This window comes from Ctenopharyngodon idella, chromosome 19, assembly GCF_019924925.1.
Source record: "Ctenopharyngodon idella isolate HZGC_01 chromosome 19, HZGC01, whole genome shotgun sequence".
Taxonomy (NCBI): domain Eukaryota; kingdom Metazoa; phylum Chordata; class Actinopteri; order Cypriniformes; family Xenocyprididae; genus Ctenopharyngodon; species Ctenopharyngodon idella.
Genome location: NC_067238.1, coordinates 8456972 through 8467675, shown reverse-complemented (window position 1 = coordinate 8467675; position 10704 = coordinate 8456972). Strand labels below are relative to the sequence as shown.

Here is a 10704-nt window from a genome sequence, read left to right as displayed (position 1 = left end):
TTAGGCCTATGTATAATGAAACGGATTCTATATATTCATATTTATATTTTAAAAGTAAATTTGGGGGACAGTAAATGAGCGATATTTATTTACTCCTGAAATGATTGACTTTTTCAGTGATTATCAGACATGGCAAATTGGGTGTGTCTCAATCAGCTCACTAGTTCAGTAATCAGAGCATTTGTGTCGGTAATGATGCGCATGCGCAGATGGTTTCACATCAACCGTGAGTTCCACTGACTGATAAAACTCGCTGTGGGCTGCGCGCGGTTAAGCGTGTGTGCGAGGCGTCCGCTGGAATTACCGCAGTTAGTGGTGGATGCCTACCGGTGAGACACATTTAAATGTCTTAGCATCTTGTTGGAGTTGGATAAGAGATGACGGGTCCCTAGCGACGCATAAGGTGGCCTGAATCTCAACCAAAGAGGAATAATAACTGAAGACAACATCCGAAGTTGGCATGAAGTAGTGCGCTTCGAACGCATTCAAACTAAGGAGATTTATATCCAGGATTATTGCTCAAAGTCTCCAAAATATCTTCCTTATGACTATATCTTAAATACAAGATCCAACTGGTTGAGTTTAAGTGTTTTTGAAGACAGTTTGAGTCATGATGAATTCCAGGCGCACGATGTTTTTTGCAGTCTATGGTTGGGAGTCAATGGTGCTGTCCAGCGTCCTGCTTCTGCACATCATTCCTTTGTGTGCTAATGGTAAGTACATGTTTGAGTTATTATTATACAATCTTTCGAAATGCCTGCCTTCCTGCTTTTAACAGAGACCTGCTTTGTGGGTCGTTTCTGTTGTGACCTGTTGGAATCAGAGCTTTCAAAGACATATAAGAGTATAAAATATACTGTTTAAAATGTTTTAAAGTACATGTTATTTAATATTGTATCCAGCGAAATAGGTCTCTAAAAATATCACCCAACAACAGTGTTTACATATGAATTAATTATGTAAAATATTTTTTGCATAATACTTGAGACAGCTCTAGTCATTTGGGAATTTTAAAATGTATGTAAATGAGAGAGAATTTACTAAAGCACAACCTCATTCTAATCTAATGTCTTATTTTTCTTCAACTTAATGGCATTTTTTGTAAATATCATTTCAATTTATTTATTCATGGCTAATCTTGGACCAAATAACTTACACATTTTATACATTAGCAGCATTTTGGTAAATTTCGGTCCTTAAAAATGTTCTTTTATGCTGTAGCTGAGCAGTGGCACATGAAGATGAGGTCAGTTGGCTTTGCTGCATGTCTACCAAATTGTCACATTGGTGGGGTTGACCTGCATCTCACTCTGTGTAAAGCAGGAAATTTTCATTTGCATAAGGAACTTTAAACCGTTGTACTTCGCTGAACCTCTGACCTCTTGGCTGACTTCCCTAAGTTTATGTATTATAGCATCACTGCATGCATCCTTCATCAACATAGGACGCTGATTATGCGTGCAGGCTCTGATGATAAATCTGACCAAAGCAGTTTGGTACACTCAAAATGGGCTTGTGAAAGCACACAATTTTAACCTTTTAGTTTGCTTTTTATGATCAAGTCAATTAACAAATCCAGTTCTCTTGTTTTTAGTTTGTTTTTGTAGCTACTGCAGTTTGTAGTTGGGTCTGTCATTCCATAGAGCTCTGTTCAGCCATGCAGATCTGTTGTCCCTCTAATTGAAATTCTTTTTTAGAAGTGAACAGTAACTGAGGGTGTATGTATGTGGGGATGGGAACATGTAAATGATGCAGTTGCTCTGACATGTTGCTGGAAGGAAATATTGATTAACACACTTCCTGGTAAATGATGATTGACAGTATTGATTATCTGTAAACTTCAGTGGTAAAGTAGTGGGCGACCGATATGCACTTTTTGATAGCCATGCTGATATCAATATCTTTAGAGTGCAGGGTGTCTGATATATATCATACTACAATATTTAATTTAAATAATATGCATAACAATTGCTGCAGTTTAATTTAGATTTTTTTTTTTTTTTTTTTTTTACATATTTGCTAAATTAGAAATATTTGATTTAAAAATATATATAAAAATTAACTTGATTAAAATGTAAAAATAAATGGATTTATTTGTTAGAAACTTCTTATGTAATCTGATTATAGTATGTTTCACAAAGAAATAGTTAAAAATATGAATAAAAAGGTAAACTCTATAACCAACAGTGCACTGGCAAGTTTGTGTGCACTGGGAAACTTATTTTCTCAAATAAATACCAGGTAAGGCTAATTTTACATGCAGTACACAGTGACATAGCAGCAAACTGAATATAGCGCAGCATAGTTTGAAATCAAGAACTTAAAGGGTTAGTTCACCCAAAAATGAAAATAATGTCATTCATTACTCACCCTCATGTCGTTCCACACCCGTAAGACCTTCGTTCATCTTCGGAACACAAATTAAGATGATTTTTTTTTTTTGATAAAATCTGATGACTCAGTGAGGCCTCTATTGAGAGCAAAGCCACAGAATCTCTCAAGATCCATAAAGATACTAAAGACATATTTAAAACAGTTCACATGAGTTCAGTGGTTCTACCTTAATATTATAAAGCAACGAGAATACTTTTTGTGTGCCAAAAAAATCAAAATAACGACTTTTGGACGATTTCAAAACACTGCTTCTGAGCTTTACAAATCTTTTGTTTCGAATCAGTGATTCATATCGCCAAACGGCTAAACTGCTGAAATCACGTGACTTTGGTGCTCTGAACCAGTGATTCGATTCGTAAAGCTACGAAGCAGTGTTTTTCGGCCATCACTAGATATTGTTGAAAAGTCATTATTTTGTTTTTTTGGCGCACAAAAAGTATTCTCGTCGCTTTATAATATTAAGGTAGAACCACTAAACTCACATGAACTGTTTTAAATATGTTTTTAACCCTTTAAAAGTTACGCAATATCAAAATAAAAGTCCCATTCCTGTTAAAATCTGAACAGTTTTCACCAAACAGAAAAACATAATGGCCAATGTGATTTAAAAATGCCATACACTCAAAAAAAAAAAAAAAAAGCCTTTAAGATTTATGCATTTCAGTTAATAGTAAAATTCCATTGAATTGAATAATTCTAACATATTTTAATTCAATAATTGAATAATCTATTATTCAGTTAAAATATGTAAGGATTAGGCCTATTCGATTCAATTTGATGGAATTTTGCTATTAATTGAAATGCGTAAATCTTAAAAGGCTTACGTTTTTGGAGTGAATATTGGCCGATATATCGGTCGACCACTACTTTAAAGTCAACGCAAAATCAAAATTGACGTTGCTTTATGTATATACTGTACTTGTGGCACTTCCTTATTGTGAACCATTAATCGGTGCACATTATTAAAAAAAAAAAAAAAATGTTTGTCTAAACCTTTTTTTTTTTTCTTTTTTTTTTTTTTTTCTCCCAACCCCTCACCTCTGACTACTTGTCACATACACCACTATCAGTTCTTAAAATCATATCCTGCCCACAAGATTGTCAATGAATGTCCTGATTCCTTTAGAAATGCGTCAAGTTACAGAAGTAAAATTTTGTGTTGTGAACACCATTTTATATTGACTTGGAGAGTTCAGTCAAACGTCTTTTCATAGTTATTCATTTGGTTGAAATGTATTGTTGACTGTTGTGGAAGTAGGTAGAAACTGTACCTTCTTCTGTTTATGGTCGGTGTTTCTTTTGTTATTATGCTAAACTAGGGACAATCATTATTATAATTGAAACATGCATTGTTAGTGCTTAGCTGAAATTAGTGGACATGCTGTGACAAAAGGCTGTTACTGTTCTTTGTTGTTTTTGCCAAGACCTGGCACTCACAACCTCAACCTGAGGAGAGTGAGAGAGGGAAATAAAGAACAAAAGGCAGGGTGCATTCACAAAAACATGCACAGATTTAGTCTTTGAACCATGCAATGACACTAGTCTGTCTGGATGTTTATTTTAAAACCTCTTAAACCAACCTCTGATCATTTCTTTAGGGCACTTTCTCACTAAAGTTGCTTAGATCCTTTCCATGCATGGCACAAGAGAGCCATCTGCCACTGCGGTCTCATAACAGCAGAGACTGTCAATGAGCATTAGCATCAATGAGCAAGTGTTAGCGCCCGCCTAGCCTGTCCGTATGGAGCTCCTAGTGAGGGCCAATGGTATTTATCCTGCCAGACGCTGACACTAGAGCTGCCTACACTGTTGGAAACTTATGGAACTACATAACCTATTGGACACTTGCTGATCTTCAGCGTCTGTGCAGTAAAACACTACAGTTGAATTAAGCATGTCACTGATCCAGTTTTGTTCTCGTTAAACATTTCTAGGCACACTGTGTTTAAATTGACAAGGGGACGATCTCTTCCGAACACCTGATGATGTGCAGTGCACACACATTGACCATGTATACATGCACAAGATATAATATTCTTGCATTAACTGGAATTTGGATGTTCTGATTATAAATCAGTCATGTTAACACATTAACATGATTAAGACAAAATTCTGGTTTCTAGAAATCCACAACAGCTTGTATAAGGCTATATGGGTCAAAAACATGGCATGTGTTTTGTGCCCAAGTGCATTATTTCCTTTTAAAATAATTTGATAAATTCATAACATATCACTTTATTCTGTTAAAACCTATTTGGTTTGAATACATTTTCAGTACATTCAAGTAATAAATATTATTTTATGTTTTGGTACCTTAAACCTCCAAAATGTCATGTGCCGCAACTGTCTGCACAAATGAACAGACTAAGAAAACTATTTAAAATGGTGTTTTAATAATATGAAATTCAAAATAAAATACTATGGCATAATTTTATGTTTGAAACCTTTCTTATAAACAAATGTTATAAAAATCAGTAGTTTTAAAGCTGAGGTAATTGGAAAAACGTTTGTCCAGCAATGTGTATGTTCTCAAATGTCAGGGTGGCACAACTGCAGACATGGGTCTTTTATTATGGCATGAAAAGGTAGTAACAGTAAGCATAATAATGCATCATCACGAGGACCCCAATTGATCTTTGTGGCAGAGTGAAAAGGTTTGTGGATTTCTCTCAAATAGCTACTTTCAAGTATGTATTGGTTGGTACACTTTCCATGTCAGGTGGTACAAGGAATGTAAAACTAGGAAAATGCTATTTAATCATAAACTTCTTTATTGAATTTAAAATTATATGTATGATCTTGCTAGCATTAGCAAAAGCTAATACAGGCATTTAAGTAGAAGCTTGTTCGATGTAAAATTAGTTGCAAAAGTCAGGTGGTGCAACTGCAGTGAATGTCTTTATATGACATAAAAAACACATTTAAGCTAAATAAATAAATGAATTAAGCCAAGATCGTCTATTCTTAAGGCCTTTGCACACTGAGTCTGAAATTCGCATCCGAAATTTCCGCACATTAAAAAATAAACACAACCTCACGTTGTGTCAATCACTTTTACACACTGCCTCCGAAACTTTCATCCGTCAAAAAAATTCGGATCAGGTTCGATTTTCTGCGTTTTTCGCATCCGTGGCACACATTTTGAGAGACGTTTTGACAATTCAGAGCCACCGTGCGCGAATGCCAAAATCCAGAATGCCATCTGACAAGTTGATCCACTCGTCTATAGCACAAAGCAGCAGCACTGTATGACAAACAAAGTGCGGAATACAAACAGACAGAATATAAAGACAGATTGTGCCAGTATCACTAGCAAAGCATCAAACTGAGCCACTGACATCCTAAAGTAAACTTTGAAACGCTCGGGATAGTCACTCGGCTCCTTGATGAGGTGGAACTCTCCTTCCTCTCTCTCTCTACGCAATCACGGGATTGGATGGACACAGTATTTCCTCTTTTTTAGAGGACAACTAAATCATTCTCACTGCTTGAAGACTCCATTTTGTATTGTTTTGTGAAAAAAAATGTTTTTTTTTTTTTTGCAAAAGATTCATTAATACGCATCGGACTTAGTGTGCAAGGTCTCTGTGCGTGACAAATTTTTAGGATCAGTGTGCAAAGGCCTTTATTCTATTTTTTTTTTTTTTTTTTTTTTTTTTTTTTTTTTTTTTTTGGTTTAAAAATTATCCAAAATTTCCAAAATCATCCAATTTGAGCAAGTACATAACCAGCCAGTGTTCAAAACTATCTCCTTACCTTAGCCCGTTCTAATTCGGGTGGTACTTGGGTTTCCGTGGGAAATTCGAGCATGCAGCCGTTTGTCTTTGCATCATTACGTCATGTCTGTTTACGTGAAGGAGTCGCAGCTGTGGCATGTGAGGATGCTGCAGGTGGCGGATCATTTATAGCCTTTTCTCACAGCAGCTGCAATAATTAAACTTTTATCATTTTGATGACGGATTGTAATCCAGAAAGGTCCAAATGACAATCATCAGTGACAACTGGAGATTCACATGTAGTCAAAAGCAAAAAACTTCCAAGACGTATATTTCCAAGACGTAGAATCGGTGATTCCGAAGTACAGCATCCACACCGATGTGGTGACTGACAGCAAACATTAGATGCACCACCCATGTAAAGATGATAATTCTGCAAATAACTGCAGTTGCAGGTTTCAAACAGAGATGGTGACAAAGAAGCAAAACTTACAGACTGCTGCTTTAATTATTGTTCAAAAATGTAAGAACAATAATTAGAGATGTATCAAGTATTTTTATGACAATTTTTAAATAATTGTAAGTGCCACTCGTATCAAGTAAAGTGCATCAAAAAAAATTAGTTATGATGTATTTGTTCATTTTGTTTTGCAAAACACTTGTGCTGCTATTGAGGTGGGATATGGGTAAGGTCAGGACACCTTTGGTGGTATGGGTTGGTTTAAGGCTGGGTTAAGAGGTAAGGTTCAACAGTGTTGGCTAATTATAGATGTCATTACAGAAATTAATTACAGATGTTATATGCAGGTATTTTTAAATAAAAGTACAAGGTAAAAACATGTATGTATGTATGTATGTATGTATGTGATGATGCACGTAGGTAATCATCATGTGAACATCAGTTCACAGTGTTATTGTGTATATTTATTTATTGGTTATGTTATGATTTGATATGGGTATACAGAACACGTCAATGTCTAGCGTTCAAATTGTTTTGTAGCTGAGTACAAGAAGTGAACAGAGACTTAGGCAGGTTATATTTTTCTTTTATTTTTCATACGTTTGTTTAATACATTTCATAGTCTAACTTGCCTGTCTGGTCCTGTATTTGGGAGCATCATGACGTGATTATCACCAATTACTCTTAATTAGCGGTTATACCATTTACTGGGACAGAGATTGATTTGTATGCTTTGAAATGGCCATTGTCTTATTTGTAATATGTATGGTTTATATTTGATCAAAGATAATATTTATGCTTATGTTTACATGTTGACGTGTGTCCGATAACACTGTTGCTTTATAAAGGTGTATTTCTTGTCATGGGTGTAATGGTTGGTAGAATCCGCTAGTGTTCAGCGGGAAGATTGTATACAGACTTGGTGTTTGGGGGAGTGGGGCCATTGACGGCCAAGGGCTGTTGCTTGTCAAGCCAAATACTAGTAATGTCGCGTTTTGCTGCTCTCAGCATGTTTATGTTTTGTACAGTTTAATTTGAGTATTTTTGTTGGTTTATTTTTATTTATTTGGAACTTTGGTTTGGAGGAGCACGTGTGACGAGACAGCTGTCCTAAATAAAACCACTGGGACGTGAAGAATTGCTTTGTTGTACTCTATTCATTCCATCTTTTCCGGCCTCACGGCAAAAATACACAAAACAACTCAGGTTAGCTGTAAAACCAACAGACACCCGACCTCTAGTGACAGTACTGTTCCGAGTAAAGGTGGCAGTGGTCGTAGCAGCTTTCCGACAATGTACCTAATAAGTGCATTGTATTCAGTGATTAATTAAAATGTTAGTGCATAGTAGTTAAAGGGAGCGCATTAAAAAGGATCCGGCTGCAAGAGAAGAAAAGAGAGGTGATGAATCTTGTTTAGTAGTTATTATATAGTGTTCCATTCCAGTTCCTACATTTAATGTTTTAAATGATATTAAAATTAAAATTAAAATAAATTTGATATTTTAATTTAAAATTCTCAACTGACTTAAGCTGATGAATTTTTATTTATTTTTTACATTTTTGCATCAATAAAACATGACTTTGTTGTTCTTCAATTGATTACAGTGTCTCAAACCAATCTATTGCACTTTATACAAGTTACTTCTGGTCCTCGAATCTGATTGGCTGAGAGGTCTTTCCAGCCATGAGATATTCTAGAGATAGGCTATATCCAGCTGCAGAATCGCAACGCCAGACCTGTAGCCACAGGTTGGAAGTGAGGGGCGGAGCTTATACAGTTAAAGGGTTAGTTCACCCAAAATTGAAATTTCTGTCATTAATTACTCACCCTCATGTCGTTCCACACCCGTCAGACTTTCATTCTTCTTCGGAACACAAATTAAGATGTTTTTGATGAAATCTGAGAGCTCTCCGTCTCCTCAATAGACAGCAATTTAACCACCACTTTCAAGGTCCAGAAAAGGACTAAAGACATAGTTACAATAATCCACGTGACTGCAGTGGTTCAACTAATGAGTTGGCGTTCTGATGTGGAACCTGGAAGCGCTGAACGTAAAAAGCGTAAGAGAATGACACAGAAGAGAAGATATTGTTGAATAAAGTCATTATTTATTTATGCGTTTTTGCGCACAAAAAGTATTCTCGTCGCTTCATAAAATTAAGGTTGAACACTGTAGTCACATGGACCATTTTAACAATGTCTTTAGTATCTTTCTGGACCTTGAAAGTGGTGGTTAAATTGCTGTCTATGGACGAGTCAGATACCGCTCAGATCAAAAACATCTTAATTTGTGTTCCGAAGATGAACGAAGGTCTTATAGGTTTGGAACGACATGAGGGTGAGTGATTAATGACAGAATTTTCATTTTTGGGAGAACTAGCCCTTTAATAGAGTTGCTACCTATACACATAATGTTCTTTTATTAAACATGACCTATTTTCACATGGAATTTGCTCTGATTGGTATCTACTATATTTAACAACAATACTTTTAAATAGTCACTTTTCTGATCATACATGCATAAGATACGATGTAAATTTTTCTTCAATAGAGACCGTTGACCAACTCTCAACTCTCTCTTTTTTTTTTTTTTTTTTTCAATTGAAATGGGAAAAAAAATATTCAGCATGTTCTGTCATATTATTGTTGTCAGGTGGCACAACTGATATTCATCTGATATTCTTGATTTAAGCCAACAAATAATAGGTAAAAGTGAACAAATGGCTGAAAACTAGATTGTAAATATACAATACATTAATTTGTAAAATTGTATGATTGTTTTTTTGTCTTTAAAAGTAAAATCGGATTCTAAATGTACTACATACCTGGCCACTAGAATGCAATTATTATAAATAAATATGAATAAAATACTTAACCACAAATTAATAATGTGTTACTGTTAGGCACTGCAGATTTCAATTAGAAATAAAATTAGATATAGTTTAAAAAAGAAAGTCCAAATAAATTTAAACACTTGGAAATGTTATTCAACAACTAAAACTTGTTTAAACGCATTGTTCCTGACTCAAAAATATGCATTACATCCATTTTGAATATATTTTTTTAAATTAATTTTTAGAAGCTTTTTGTCATTGACCCATATGCCCATATTAATCAATATTCTGTCCCTGCAAGCATTATTTGGAATATCTGCTGAATTCCAAACACAGTATAGTAATTTTAATGTGTGCTTGTCCAAACAAAAGTAATTCTATATTTGTGCTACATTTTAGATATAATATGACATTATTTTATAATATACTTTTATAATTTAATAAAATGATTAAAAATTATGTTAGTATATTATATTAATATTAATATTGATGTTAATAATAATAATAATAATAATAATATTATTATTAATAAAAGCAAACATTAATGAATCTTAAGGCTTAATCAACAAAGGTTGTGCATGAAAAAATGTTTTTTCAAATTATCTGCTCTAATGTTCATTACTGGCTCATGTATTTTCTCAATGCACTGAGTGCAGTTTTTGGCCCAAATATTTGATTTACTTTAGGCAGCATATCTATTAGTGGGTTATAATGTACAACAGTATTGCAGGTCTCATGGGTAGGGTGCATGGAGCTGGCACGGTTAATCCAACAGGTTTGGCATCTCTATATGTCTGTTCGACTTCGCACTGATACTGCTGTGAACCTACACTCCATCCCTGTTTCCAAAGACATTCATGCCAGCTCCCCTGCCAAGCAGCATCTCAGTACTATTTATAAATAAACACATGGGTGCCAGTGTGGATTTTATTCAGCAGACCTTAGAATGACACTTGCCTTTAGCTTACTAAGTCATCAGATTTAAAATGAGGTGAGCTGGCTTAAATGTTTAGTAGTCTCTTACATAAAGAGCATTGGCTGCATTGTTAAACAAATTGGCACGCCTACATGGAATTTGCGCCCACAGAAAATGGAATGCTGGTCATTCGTAAAGTTCTGCACGTTCTTTCCCCCTTGTGCATTTTAAAGTCATGTTGAAACTGAAGTAGTGGCAGATTTTTTTTTTTTTTTTCTGTATTGTGATGTGTGAAACAGATTATTGAAAAAGAATAAAATGTAGTGCAGGGACTTGGTTCTATCTATCGGTTGTTGATTGGATAGAGGCAGAACTGAATGCG

General features: G+C 34.9%; 1 protein-coding gene across 8 annotated transcripts in view; it reads left to right on the top strand.

Annotated features, from left to right (window-relative positions):
* The first annotated feature begins 209 nt into the window (after positions 1–209).
* The window catches only part of cspg5b (chondroitin sulfate proteoglycan 5b), a 39484-nt gene continuing 28989 nt past the window's right edge, over positions 210–10704 (top strand). For 3 of the 8 annotated variants that reach the window (XM_051873553.1, XM_051873551.1, XM_051873550.1), the window contains exon 1: positions 210–713. In XM_051873553.1, coding sequence (XP_051729513.1) covers positions 611–713 — 103 coding nt within the window. In that variant the 5' untranslated portion in view covers positions 210–610. The remainder of the gene's footprint in view (positions 714–10704) is intronic. The other 5 variants (XM_051873552.1, XM_051873556.1, XM_051873555.1 and 2 more) reach the window with 3 other exon arrangements.